The following is a 15,294-nucleotide window of genomic DNA, read 5'->3' as shown; positions in this document are numbered from 1 at the left end:
TTCCAGATGAACCTGTCTTTAGAGCTGTACATTGGATGAGTTAGCCATCTAATTATTTTTAAAATTCACCAGCCCATGGGCTCTTGTCCCAGCATACAGTGTGTCACTGGCTCTAGAGTGATTGAAGAATTATAAGAGGTGACTGATGCAACAAGGAGAAAATCGGCCATTTAAGTAGCCCAAACAATCAGCGACAACAGAGGAATAACTCGCTCGGACAGCAAAAATGTATTCCACATGCTCACGTTGGCCTAGCTGGCCATTTGTCTTGGCATTCCAGTAGCTTGGCTCCCCTCCCGCTTCGTAGTCCTTCTTTTCCACCACACAATTGGGACTAACCCGCGAATGTAAAAGTTGGCGTAATCCTGACACTCCAATAGAGAACGGCACAGGGTTACCAATGATACCGGTGCCGGGAAATGAGGGAAGTTCCAGTGAAAAAAAAATTCAACAGTGGTGGGAGAGAGAAAGAAAGGAAAACCGACAAGCAGTCCATGTCGATGTGACGCAACCCAAATATGTTTCAAATGATGCAAGATGGAGCTCATTCTTTGCAGGATGAATGCCATGAAAAAGATTATGCATTCTTATGATTTTATTTCTGGTGACAGCCTTAAAAGATCACCATTCTGGTACTTTGTTGAAATTGTGATGAATTGTTTTGTTGTATAAATGAAGAACTAAACATGAAAAAAGATATATTTGGAAATTGGTTGCATGAAATCATAGAGGCTTAAGAACGAATCCTTGAAAGAAAACAGTATTCAGAAAAAACAAAGAAACGACTTAAAACCTGCTTGAAATATGGGGCAATGGTGGAGACTAGGCTAAGCTTTGCAAACCGAAGCGCTAACATATGAGCCTCCATATTTTAAAAACACCTCACTCAGGTGGACAAGCCTTCACAGATCTCCTCATATTTCTGAATGGACAACCAACCACAAGCACAAACACCACCAAAAAATGGTCCAAGAAAAACTGATCCGATTGCAATTTGCTCAGTAAATTGACATTAATAAGGGGGGGAAATTGCATTCAAGATGTTAGTCAGTGGTGCCTAGTCAAAACGGGTGGGTGTGGGTAAGGGGGCCCTCCTGTTTTCTGCCCAAAACAGACAAGCAGGTAAGTCATTCGGACAGTGATGAACTGACACCTGGCAGCAGTGAGACGGGGGGGTTATTAATGTAGCGTATCTACTGGGAACTGAGTTGTGTGTGTTCTCTGCCCATTCCCCACACCACCACCACCCACCCCGGCCGCCTCCCCCCAAAAAAACTTCAACCTTCCAGAATAAGAACATTCTTTTTTCTTTTACCTCTCATTGGGTGTCTCCATTACTGCTACATTAATTTTCTCGCTTCCACAGGAAGGAGGACAGATTACCTTCGAAAAGTTGAAAGTGTCTCAGAAAACGCCTTAACATCCACACACTCAATCATTTGAGGATTCAAAGATATATAGCTGTATTGTCATGACACCCTCATTGCCTTATTACAAAACAAGCAATGTGGTGTGCTGTTCCTTGAAAAAGGTCCACCATTATGGGGTGTAGGTGAAGCCTACAATTAAGTTAATAATCCTTAACCAGGAATAATAATAAACTAATAGTGCCTATACAAACCTAATAAAGCCTAATGTATACTTAACTATTGCTGCACGATTCTTGCTCAAAATGTGAATCTCGATTTTCCTTCACAAGGATTGAGATCACGATTCTCAAATGATTCTAATTTTTTCCATGAATATATTTGTTGTTTTTAGTCTGTAGTTGCTGAACATTACTAGATTCAAAATGTGGCACCTGGAACCAACTACTGTGGCTTTGAGACAACATCAAAGTGCTTGACTTTCTTAAAGTCTCTCTCTAAACATAAGAGTAACTAAAATGAATTGGACAGCCAACTAGTTCTGCACCATTCTTGATGTCGATCTTTTTTCGATTAATTGTGCAGCACTAATGTATGTTGAACGGTCGTTTCACATGCTGGAAATAACTGAATAACTCACCGGAAATCAGTGGATATCAAGGATATTAGGCTTTAGGATATTAGGTTGTGTTCCAAACTTCCAACTTATTCAAATCATTGTAAAGCTAAATTCTGTAGCTGAGCTAGCCCTCTAATACAGATTTGAATATGCATACCTGTAACAACATTGCCTACATTTCTAGAAATAAACCTAGTTTCTATTAATGGAGAATGATGGCAAACTGCTTAAAATACTTAACAGCAGGTATTTCTCCTAATTGCTGTACATTGCATAAAACTATGTTGAATGGAAAAAATTATGGTTGATAAAACAGAGAATCTTGCAGGACATTACAGCTAGGTCTCTTGGCTAGCGAGAAGATTTACTTAATCTGGCAGGCCAGTAGGCTAACTCACTTTCCCTTTTAATGTGCTCAATCAAATAACATAATTTTTTCTCCAGATGGGTTGTCCAGACATTATTTCCCCAAATGGGGCTAGGGTCTCAGGTCCCGAGTCGTGACCTGTGACCCTCACTGACAAAGTAGAAGTAGTGTGTAACAGCAACAAAAAACAGGATGATCAAGCTGTAGTCATCCTCTTTTAAATTAATCTATAAGCCCTAATAGGTGCGCGTAATGTTTCCCTTACATTTAGCAACTAGCAAGACACTGATGTAATTATGTAGACAGTTGGTTTGTTTTTATTGATCTCTCTTCCCCCCTTCTTCTTCTTCCCTTTCTCTAATGGAAATGACAAAAACGATGGAGCTTAGACCGACAATTTCCTTCACTGTTTTACACCTGTAAACGTGTGACATGACAAATGTTACATTTCAATTCTTAACTTTATAAATATTCCAATTTTGGGTGTACTCATAACTCATCAAGAATGATTGAAAGATAAGACTAGCTGTATAAAAGAAATCAGCATCATGTCGATAAACTCAACTAGGCAAGGTAGACACAGTACTACACTGACACACACATACCACCAGCACCACCCTTGAAAGCACTGCAGGTGACCCTCTCAACAGCACATGCAACATGGATTAAGGACGGTCCATGTAGATTTAATAGGTTTAGAAGACAGGATTTGTGTAAGATTTAAATCTATGGCTATCACTCTGAGACAGAAGCAAAATCATATCCAGTAACTCTCAAACTGGCTACCTGGGGCTTAGGTTACACTATAGTAGTAGTAGTAGCCTTGGAGACCACAGGCGTTTTGTACACTACAATTACTAACTACCTGCGAGGTACATATGAATCTACTCTTTGTGAAGTTCATAAATATCGTGTGGTCATTCATATTCTAGCTGCTATATCTACTTCTGTCTTGTCTAATGTCAACAAACTGCAGTCCTGACATTTCAGTTAACAACTCTGATGTAAACAAAGAAAGATTAGTGGCTGTTTTAGCAGCAGCGACAGAATAAAACGATACTAAACGACGACGTCACTGTTATGTGGAGAAAACACCCGTATTAAACGGGTTAGTTAGCATTCGGGAGCCAAAGCCACTGACACACAAGTTAGCACCTGCAGTACTGTTGTCTGTGGAGCGTTTCTAGCACCTATGCACTGGGGATAACGGTTCACGGTCGCTCTATGATGCCAGCTAGCTTAATAGCTTTAGCCATAACAGCTAACATTTAGCGTCGGTCTCCATGGTGACTAGAAAAACAGGTTGCAGGCTTTTAATTATTGTCGCTCTCAAATAATGCATTTTCTTTTTTTTTCTAACGTTTCATCGACCGACGAGATTTCTTCTTTTGAAAATGCATACATAATATTTGTTGAGTGAGACGCAGACGTCACGCCACTGAAAATATAAATGTCACTTTGATATGCGACATTTTGGGGGGGGGGGGGGTCGAGCGACACTCTTGCATAAATATATTATAATAACGCCTCTAGGCTCTATCAAGCCGAGCTTAATAAAAGTCAATTTTCCGTGGTGGATGTGTTCGTTCCACTGTTGTGTTGTGAACGATGCCCTTACCTTCCCAGACGCACCGTCTCCGATCACAGCTATTTTCAGTTGTCGGTCGTGGCTCTCCTCTTCAGAGTCCGACATGACGTTAAACTAGTATAGTGCCACTATTTTGCGCGCACACCCACAAAAAAACCACATAAAGAAGTCACAAATTGTTGAATGTAGTTAGTTACTCTGGTGGATTAAATGAACACACACCAGCGCCATTTTGACTCTGCACTGCAGCATGATCCATTCACTTCTCACACACACGGTGAAAGAAAGATACTATTATGAACACGTCTACCCCAGAGCACGACAGAGACCACGATATGACATTTTAGTGTCCACTGAATGTTTATATTTTAATTAATTCCGATTTAAAAGATAGAGAACGTTAGCAATTATAAATCATGTGCCGCTAGCTAACTGCTATGGACCCGTCCTACCATGACGCGTTGTCGTTGCTATAGCAACAAAGGTCAAAGTTTGAGCCTATGGTTTGAGAATTCAAAAAACTTGGAAAAGGCTTATAGCCATGCCTGCTTTGTACCAATGAATATTATGGTAATGCATATAATTATTCTAAAACGTTTAAAAAAATATATAAAATAAAAAAGCAAGCCAGCAAGGTGTCCCACTCTCATGGACACACACACACGCACGCACACGCACGCACGCGCACACACACACACACACACACACACACACACACACACACACACACACACACACACACACACACACACACACACACACACACACACACACACACACACACAGCCTATTGGTAAGGGTGATCTGGTGTTCTTTTTCATCTTGGCCTACATTGCACATTATTAATAATAATAATAATAATAATAATAATAATAATAATAATAATAATAATAATGGATTTTATTCATAATGCACTTTACATTCCACAGAATCTCAAAGTTCTACAGTAGACAAATGCATAAAAAGAAGAAACATCACCATTCTACCTAGGACAGATTAGGAGAGGACCCTCATGGCTTTTTTTTATCCTTTTAGCATAATTGTATAATCGTACCACTGTCGGCTACTTTTTGCAAACTGATAATAAAGTATTGAATCAATCAATCAAACCTGTGCCTCATCATCTGAAAAGCTATGGCTAGTATCATACTGCTTCCAAACCTGTATTCCACCCCACATAAACCTGATATATTATAGTCAATAGTCATAACTATCTATAGTATCTATACATAAACCCCATGCCTGTGTTACTGGATCTTGGACTTCCTGTTGAGTCAGCGATGTGAAGATGGCCTCCAAGTAACATCTCTACCTCACACATGAGGACAGGACCCCCCCAGGTCTGTGTATGAGGCCCCTATCCTCTAGTCTAACTAACTGCACTGTGTGGCCACGCACACACCACCTTGGTTTGGAAACTAGACTATACTAGACTATACGGCCAACAGTGGCAGCCTAGAGATACATCACTATACTGACCTCACTAACAACAACAAGGTGGCCTGACACAGTGGTGCCCGGAGAACAAAATCTCTCAAAGAGCTAATCGTGGACCAGAGGAAAAAAGGACAGGCTGCAGGACACCATCACTATCGCCCCCACCGCCACCCCCACCTCAGCTGGACCCCATGGCAAAGGACCTCACCTGGGAGAGAACACAGGCCATAGTGATTGTGTACACAGCCACACCCCTTGCACCTCAGGTGGCTTATGTATACAGTAGAAGTATAGGGCAGCTGGGGCACCATGAGAGCATCTTAAGTGTGTTAACGGGAAGCATCACTGCCTGGCACGACTCGAGAACTGCAGTGCATTACTCTCAACTGCAAAGCGATGCAGATGGCTGTTATAGTGTATAATATTGTATATAGTGTGTACACAGTGGGCGGATATATAAATATATACACAAATGAGGACCCATGTGCACAGCACCTGAACAAAACCCTTCTTTATGCAATTGATATGTTTTTTTTGTAGCCTACAGTTATTATTGCTCTTTCCTGAGTTTCATTTTTGGGCTATTTTGTTGTAGAGGAGCTGACATTTTTACATGTATAGAAGGATGACCAGAAATTGATACAACTCTGTCCATGGGTCAGGGTATCATAACAGCCTCTGAACAGTTTACACTCCAAATAGCTCTGTGAGGGACGAAACCTGTCAAGTATACCAGTAAGCATGCAGCACTTTTAGCCCTATGTAAATGATTCCCTTCCGATATAAAGTATAATATTTTTTAAATATTGTATTTGCTTTTTGGTTAATTTAACTAACCCAATAGCATAGATTCAGATTATTTATATACTGTTACACAATTACATCCCAATTATAGTAGGTAATTATAAGAGAGTAAGATTATTGGAGCTCACCTTGATGTGTGTCAGACCTTGAGAGTCATCAGTTTTCAAGGTCCTTCACATCACCTAAGGTACATTTGTATATACTCTCAGTTATATTAAGACTCAGACTGTGCACATATGAGGAATATATAGGCGGGTTTATCTCTGTTCTATAATTACTTGTAAATTATTTAGTATTGTTTCAAAGCCAATTAAGTCCTTAATCCAAACATGAATGAAAAGCCCGCCAAAGTGAAATGGAATGTTTGAACACATGTCATTCTTAAATTGACGGCTCTTGAAGAACTATAACATAATAATGTATCCAAATAACATTTCTTATGAAGTATTGTATATTGTATTATGTCTTCTAAGACTAGACCAAAAAAACAGGAAAAAACAAAAATATTTGCTTCTGCAACTCAAATAACTCAAAATGCAATGGACTTATCGGCAACTCATATACTACATCTTCTACAAAAAGAAAGAAAAACAATGTAGACTATTTTAATTTTAGTAAAGGAACAGAACAGAAACAGATCAAAAGAGTTTATTTTCCAGAAATGTTCTTCAGATGCACAATTTGTTTCTAAATAGATAATTTCCAACAATCCTGTCATTCTAAACAACTTCATAACTTATTCAAATTTAAGAGAGAAATGAATGAAATGTAGAACCCTGAGTGTGTGTGTGTGTGTGTGTGTGTGTGTGTGTGTGTGTGTGTGTGTGTGTGTGTGTGTGTGTGTGTGTGTGTGTGTGTGTGTGTGTGTGTATGCGTGCGTGCACGTGCGTGTGCGTGCGTGCGTGCGTGTTACTTATACCCCTGCATTTAATGCTTGCAATGAAAAAATATTTGAGCTTGACTGTTTTCAAAAAGTTGGGAGTTCCATCAGAGCCTTCATCTTTCACACTCCTTTTATTGCGAATGAAAGAGCACGTTGCTGGAGCTACATATCATGTATGGGGGATGAAGAAGAATTTGCACCTGGAGCACTTTGAAGCAGGTGGCAGTGACTGTCAGGTCAGTATAGTCCAACACACTCATGGGGGTGCGTATGACTGACAACTTCCCAGGGAGTTTACTCCAAAAGAATTTAAAGGCTTTACGGTAATTCTTCTTACAAGCTTACAAGATCACACAATCAATCCCTTCTTGTTCGGAATATTTCGATAATTTTAGACCTGATGGCTATTAAACCTTAACTGACGTGTTTTTGCATCTTTCTGATTGTAGGCCTGGCTTATGTTAAACTGTTTCTTAAAGGTTAGAATGAAGCACAATAACGGATTAATTAATAATCACACAAATCATTAGCCATTCATTTTTATTTTTACTATTGTATATATAACCGTAAAATGACTTGACCCTGCTTTGCGCCGGATTTGTAGTTTCATGAATATCTGTCATTCATTGAACAGATCGCTGATCATACATTTGCAATATTAAATAATATACAATTTTGATAGCCTTGATTATCCGACTCTGAAGCTGCAGTCCACTCAGAGAGTGGGTCTATGGGCTGGACCCAGGCTACAATTTTGATTGATTTCACAATCAATTGACGTTACAATCATGGGCTCATATAATGTGTAGGCACCTAATTGTTATTGAAATACCCATAACCAGCCAATTATTATTATTGTTGTTTTTGTTATTTTATTTAACCGGTACAAACCAATTTCTATTAATGTAATACGAGCCGATATTGTTTTCGTTTAGCATTTATATGTCAGACCATGCGGTCTATTTAAATTGTCAATAGTCCAAACATTAAAAACAGAACGACAGTTATATGTTGATTATATTATATAAAAGACCACAATGCGTGCACGTTTTACAGAATAGGCCAATATGGAGGAGGGTATTTGTGTGTGTATGTGTTATGTGTGTATGCATGGTAAATGTGTTAGCCTGGGATGTGGTGCGTGTATTTGTGGTGGAATATAACTTAACATAACTTAACTAGGCTAGATTTGAGATACTTTAAACATGTGAACACAGTTAAAATTGTCACCGAACGCCGACCACAACATCTCTGATGCGTTCCATGCCTCTCTCAGATTGCTATCCAATTTCTAAAGCCTATACGAAAAACGTATAGGTCTATCCATTCCCCAACAAAATAGGCCCATATATCGTATAGCCCGTTTTGTTTATAACACTGGTTGTTTTGTCGCTTAAAATAAAAGTATTCTATACGACCGGCACCAATCATCCATATAGGCCCATATACTTTTTCATAGCCAACATATAAAACGATGTAGGCTACCGGCTGGAGTGCAAAAAAGAAAGAAAGAAAAAACAAAAAGCGCGCGGATAGCATCACCAAAAATAACAATTCACATTTTCTTGGCCAAATTTCTTGTGATGTGAAACTGAATGAGTAATACTTTGAGCATTTCCAATTGCATTCAATTTTGCAGGTGCACCTATCTGAATATATATAGCCAATGTAACCTCTTTGTTTAGCAGGGTAGGCTGATAATTAAAGTATTACATGCGTTACATTCAGTTAGCTGCACCAATAAGTCATACGGAATTTATGTATGAGTCCAAAGTGTATATTAAATTTCAATTTTGCTACTATACTGCAACATATGATACAACAACTGGAACATGTCTCTTTGAGAAAGAAAATAGGCTAATGTCCATGATTATGGCTCATTACAAGTGTCAATTGTCCTTGACTCGCCAGATCATAAAAACCAGGCACTGTTTGTAGGGGGAAAATAATTTAGAACGTGAAATATGCAGGGCTCGTTCGCTCAAATGACTGCGGGAATAAATGTCTGTTAAATGGTGATAATGTAAAATATAATAAGAAATAAAAGTAATGGAACTGCGGTTATAAGGCATTAATAGCGTCAATGGAAACGACCGGACCATCTAAATATTCTGAATCTGATGTAAGGTCTACTCTGATTAACATCTTGAAATAAACTGCTATAAGCTGCTAAATTACGACATTTTCAGGAAGCTTCCACTCTTCGTTTCACGTCAGGCCTAGCAGGCCTATACTCAGTCAACAGATCTATATGCCATATTTCCCACAAAATCCACGCAAGCGAACAAAAAATAATGGACAATGGAATGGGACTAATGCACACCTATGGGGGTGTTTGCATTTCAGCGATCATAGATAGGTCGAAAAGAAAAACAGCCGGTATATTTATATCAGATATGTCTCCGTACATGCAGGCATGGAGAGGAGGGACCGTGATGCGTGCACCGTGCACGTGGTACTGGGACCGTCGTCTTCAATATCCATCTGCGAAGCAGCGCATAAAGAGCATCATTGTCGCTGGAGGTGACCTTTGGGAGGGATGGGGGATTACGCATCTGGCAAGACACATTCGAAGTATAGGCACTAGGCCCATGCAGTCTCCGTTCAACAGGAATGGTATAGGCCAGTGTTTCCATCGTGTTAAACGTAGATGCATGCACGGCATGGGGCAGCGATCAGAGTGGCCAACTGGCCACGTAGGCTGTTTCTTCTACAGCAGAGTGGCGCAAAGTTGAACACCAAGTTGGGCGTTAAAGTTGCGCACAGCACTGACAGCAGTGCACAGTTGAACAAAATGGACAATCAAACTTATACTGAATCGGGCATATACGTTCGATGCCCATGCCTTGACTGAGGACACCGTTTGCTGACGGCTTTGAGCATCCACGAGAAATTGTCAAACAATGCAGGGAATTCGGGACATATAGGCCTACTGTATATTCCTCGCAGATCGCACCTGCATGGGGTCGGAGCCTGTTTGCAACTTTTCAGTTATATCCTATAAGGTTTTCATTGCCAATGCCATGTCAATTCCACTTGTTGTATATAGGGGACTTTACCTTTACACGTTTTTCTGTTGCAAAAATCAGGTGAGTATAATCAATATATGGCCTATAGGCGCACTACGGGCTGTGTCTGCAAACAATCGCAATGTGAACTTGTTTCTCCATTAGGCCAGTAAAATGTAGCCTCGGTGACACAAGGCCTTCTTAACCCTCGGATACTCCTCCTGTCCTTGTGTTGACACACTCCGCTAAGGTCCCTGTCAGTTCACCCTGCCCGGGAAATACAGAGTCATTAATCATTGTTTGACAGGCCCGTTTGGGAAGGAAGCCTTAGCTACAAGACAGCTTCAATGTAAAACACTGATTTGGACTGGCATAGTGGCAACTTTGTGGTAAAGATATACTGTGTTCATTTTGAGAGAGAAACATGAAACAGAACAGTTTGCTATAGTGGTGCATGCCCTATAGCAGATTATTTTTGCTGCAGGTGGCGAAAAGGCCATATAGGTTATCCTTTTTCCTTTCTTTTTTGAGGGCGCCATGCAGCCCCTCCTATACACAGGTTTGTCTTTAGTTCAAAGTTGATTTATTAAACGCATTGACAATGAAGGGAAAATTGACGTCATATTGTCTCTTTATTGTTAATGGCGTTTAATGTGTTAGCACCGTTTGTTTTACATCACCATTACATCACCTAATCAACATGAGTTAGACTTTAATATATTAGCGCCCCTCACTTCACACGGGTGTGATTTTTTTTAATTTACAGAGCTGATGTAAATAATCCAAATTTGGGGGCATAAAGTCATAAAGTCTCTATGGAAATTTCTGAATCATTTTCGTTAACCCTATAGCGAGATCAATGCCGAGCACATGCCGCTTTTTCAGATGTTGTTATTGGATTGCAAGAATGCTATAACTGCAGAGATGATTGTTGAAATGCAGTCTGTACATTTGAGTTAACCATATCATGTAAACTGACAAACCCGTCTTTCAACATCATTCAGTGTTCAACCAAAGTGTTAAAAGTTAAACAATAAATTGTTGTTGATTATATATTGTTATAATCTGACTGACACTCATGTGTGTGTGTGTGTGTGTGTGTGTGTGTGTGTGTGTGTGTGTGTGTGTGTGTGTGTGTGTATGCGTGCATGCGTGCGTGCGTGCGTGTGTGCATTTATGCATGTATAAATATGTATAGCCTATGTATATTAAAACTCGTAATAAAATGTCAAAACAAGAATGGCATAAAGTTATATAGCAATGCCTGATATGTTTTAATATTTGGTTTCGATCTAAACAAACAATTTACACAATAGAAAATAGGTACATTTCAATATGAATTCGCTGCATGGTCAGTCCGTTCCTGCCATTGTTTTCAGGTTGAGATAGGCCTACAACAATACTGTACAAGCCCACACTATGTGCTCAAAAGTGCTGAAAAACTCACCGTTACAAAGACAGCGAGGGGGGGAAACGGTAACAGAGTAATTTGAAAAGTCAATGAAAATGCTTATTTCCAAATCATTGCAGAGGTAGGAAGACGCATATAATAGAAGGCCTGAACATTCTGCAACAATGTTCTGGTGATGTCAGCACTATTATACCAGCAAAAAGTGATATTTTCACTCTAGTAAACACAAGGCAGTTCATTTCGGTGACATTGGTTGAGCTGATGTGCAGTTTATATACTCAGCCACTCCCTTCCCTTCATATTAGTCATTATTCGCGTTGATTTCCAGAGGAATTAAAAAATAAATAGTTTCTCACTGATTCCCGGCACAAGCGGAGAGTGTCCACGCGGGTAAGCAGTACGCGTAGGGATAGTAGTAGGACGGCTGCAGGGAGAGCAGCGGGGGGCGCAGCAGCTCTCCGGGGCTGTACTGTCTCTGGTCGTCCCGGACCAAAACCTTCACCGCCACTTTCTTAGCCGCCGGGGCGGACGCCATCAAATCGGCGGCCATCTGGCGCCGTTTCGTCTTGTACCGGCGGTTCTGAAACCATATCTTGACCTGGGTCTCCGTGAGCTTCAGCGAGGCGGCGAGGTCCGCTCTCTCGGGGCCGGAGAGGTACCGCTGGTGGTTGAACCGCCGCTCGAGCTCGAACACTTGCGCGTGGGAGAAGGCGGCTCGCGAGCGCTTTTTCCTCTGTTTGGGCTGATCGGAACTTTTATCGCAACTGCCCTCGTCGAGGTTGTTGGGATCTGAAAGCAGTGGGGAAATGATACGAGTTGTTCAGACTTTTATGGTGTTTCCTGTGGCAGATTATACACTGAACAGCGGCATGCTATGCAAATTATTACTCGAATTCAATGAGAATTAGGGTCAATGCAAGATAAAGCCGCATATGTAATATGCCTACAATTAATTATATGCCTACAATCAGTGAAAACAACCCCAACATGCTCCCGATTTGATTAAATAAAACGTGAAAGAACTGTGGTTGTCGTTCAACAGGCTGCCTGGCGATGTCGATGAGCCATACTTTCGTGCGTAAAAATCCACAGTAAAATTCCCCCTTGTCAATATGATGTCGAATCTCGAATAGCCAACCAGAATGTATCGTTCCAATAGCTAGCCTATACATAAAGCAAACAGGCCTACACAAAAACATAATAAACAACTTACTGACATTTACACCAATAAAGGTGTAAATGATCGTTGTGTATTTCACTTACCCGAAACACTGGGCTCACAGTCACTGAGACCCTTTGGGTTGTCGACTGCCGTGGATTCGTGGTCCGTCTCTTCCAGAACGTCCGAGGCCGGGTCTACGTCTTTCTCTGATTTACAGACGGCAGTCGTCTTGCTGTCATTGTCGTCGCTCAGACCCGAGTCCGAGTCGTAACTTTTCTGGTCGCTGGGCTCGCAAGCCCCTTCGTCGCTCCTACACGCAGCGGCAAAGTCCTCCGGCGCATTGTTCATTTCCCCAAATATTTTCCAACACGCGCTCTTGGAGAAGCACATATCCAAATCTGGCAAGTGTCGACTGTCTTCTTTTTTGTTCAAAATGGCTTGGATGGAAAAAGGCATCAATGAGTTACTACGAACGGCCATTTTCAAAAACAAAAAAAGCTGTCCGTATATTAATAAGTGTCAGCCGGAGCGATGTCAATTCATCCACATTGTATTCCTCGCGCAGCGCTGCTTTTCTTCATCCACAGTTGGTCTCCTCATTGCACACTCGCAGGAGAAGCGATGGAAAGTTTTTTGCATATCCCAAAGTCCGATGCTTGTTCTCCGCAGCGCTCTAGTCTGCCATCAGCCTCGGATCACTCCCGTTTCCTTTCCTTTTCACCCAGTTCTACCATCCAGCCTCACCTGGGACTGACAGGGACTCCTCTCTCATTCCCATTGGATAAGAGCAGGGGGAAGCCGCGTGGCGATTGGTCGCGATAAACGACGTCCCACTGTGGCATGTCAGAACAATAAATAAGTCTTCTTTTAAAGTTTAACCCTTCATCGTCCAAACAATTCGGCGAAGTATCTAATGCGTAATACTGCGTAAAGTGATGAATTTTCGTTGCTGACATTTCGGGCACCATTCAGTGGCTCACAACAAAATCAGCCTCACCTATAGGCCCAAACCACTGGCTTCAATGTATTAATCAATTGGCATGTTTGAGAGCAAATCCAGATTAAAAGGTAAGGCCAAGGGCACATGTGATTCATTTATTTGGCATGCATGTTGTTGATGTGCATAAAATATTGGACACATGGAAAATATAAAACATGTCAGACGTCAGCTGCAATATCTTACAGTGCTGTCTCTTTCAATGTTTCAGAGGGCATGCACATGCCTTAATTGGGTTCCGATCCAGCTCGTGACCTTTCAACGGATTTATCACCATCTCTCTTGCATCTTTGCTGCTACACTAAAATAATCAAACCTGCATGCTTTAATCACACATTCACACTCATCAACTGCGCGAAGTTTGAAGAAGCTGCACAACTTTAATCGACGTGCAGGACTGCAGGTCAAGTGCATGTAGGCTACGGTATTTGTTTAAGCAATATTTGCTGTGAATGCATCATGCATGACGATACGACGATACGTACGTTATGAAGTCAACTATAACATTGAAAGGCTGCGCTGCACATATCAAAGTATTTGTCTTTACAACTTTAAAATGTTATGCCACCAACTAACTACCAACTACGCAATGACTTGAATACGCATGGATTCACTTTTTTCACAACGTTACTTATATAGGCTGTAGCTGTTTATTATTATATACAAGATATGATTGCGACTATACAGCTAAAACAATGAAGCTATTGACTTCATCCATACGAAATTGATTTTAAACAATCACCTACGATACACTTATTTTATGAAAATATCAGATGCATCGTTATGATAATAATAATAATAATAATAATAATAATAGCCTAATTATTGGCAAATATGCAAACCATTATAAATTATAATTTCAAGAAAATGTCAAATATGACTTGAATGTGAGCATGACTGTATAATATTTAACATGATTACATGAGCTATCATACAAGTAATTTCGAAGTAGCGATAAGGGATTTAAACAGGATAACCTGATGGCGTTGATCTCTGAAGTATAGAATTTATTTTGTAGTTTAATTTTATATTATTAGTGAAATGGCGCTATACTGTCCTATAACATTAAACAGATTGTTTCCAGAGATTTTGCCAAAATGAGCTTCTGTGTATAGGAAAAATAAAACAGCTTTCTTTCTCCCATTTCCCGGGGGGTTTTATTTATAAAAGTTGAATTTCCCTCTCTTCAAAATAAATGCTGGCCAGCCAGGATTTAATCTGGGCCGGGCTGTCCGTGTCATTTCACATCCGAGGAGAACATTATAGCAGCACATTTAAGTCCTGACATATTTATAGCCTATACTGCATAGCACTTGAATTTCATTATGCCTGCATATTTAAGATATTAAAAAGGTCTTATAACAACTTTTAACTTATACATATAACATTTATATTAAAAAATAGCAGATCTACAAGGTCACACTGTGTTGCAAAACTTGCAATTCTGAACTTGTATAGATCGGCTGCTTTGAATATTTTTGAAAATGTTTGAAAAAACAAACAAAAAAGCATAAGGGCATATAGGCATATATATATATACGTTTTCTTCAGCAACTTGTAACAAATAATGATGCTCTTTAAAAGTATAGTTTAAGTTTATGCCAATGATGGAATACGGTAACCTTTAAACAAACATCAGGCAAACTGTTGC

The 15,294-nt window shown here is 40.2% G+C and overlaps 2 protein-coding genes across 3 annotated transcripts in view; both read right to left on the bottom strand.

Annotated features, from left to right (window-relative positions):
- Positions 1 to 4,396, bottom strand: part of rab28 (RAB28, member RAS oncogene family) — a 40,971-nt gene extending 36,575 nt beyond the window's left edge. For both annotated transcript variants that reach the window (XM_079504686.1, XM_079504685.1), the window contains exon 1: positions 3,972 to 4,396. In XM_079504686.1, the coding sequence (XP_079360812.1) occupies positions 3,972 to 4,046 (75 nt within the window). In that variant the 5' untranslated portion in view covers positions 4,047 to 4,396. The remainder of the gene's footprint in view (positions 1 to 3,971) is intronic.
- A 6,924-nt stretch (positions 4,397 to 11,320) lies between these two features.
- Positions 11,321 to 13,334, bottom strand: nkx3-2 (NK3 homeobox 2). Its single transcript, XM_079500843.1, has 2 exons — positions 12,748 to 13,334; positions 11,321 to 12,273 (listed from the first exon to the last, which is right to left on the bottom strand). Exons 1-2 carry the CDS (start codon positions 13,124 to 13,126, stop codon positions 11,837 to 11,839), a joined length of 816 nt encoding a protein of 271 aa, XP_079356969.1. The 5' UTR covers positions 13,127 to 13,334; the 3' UTR covers positions 11,321 to 11,836.
- Between the last annotated feature and the right edge of the window lie 1,960 nt (positions 13,335 to 15,294).

This window comes from Electrona antarctica, assembly GCF_951216825.1.
Source record: "Electrona antarctica genome assembly, chromosome: 1".
NCBI classification, from domain to species: Eukaryota; Metazoa; Chordata; class Actinopteri; order Myctophiformes; family Myctophidae; genus Electrona; species Electrona antarctica.
The sequence above is the reverse complement of the archived record's forward strand: the minus strand, read 5'-3'. Positions and strand labels throughout refer to the sequence as shown.

Coding starts and splice junctions, on each gene's coding strand:
- nkx3-2 (XM_079500843.1), bottom strand. CDS start 13,126: ATGGCCGTTCGTAGTAACTCATTGATGCCTTTTTCCATCCAAGCCATT. Junction 12,274..12,747: donor CTGTGAGCCCAGTGTTTCGG/GTAAGTGAAATA, acceptor CACTGCTTTCAG/ATCCCAACAACCTCGACGAG.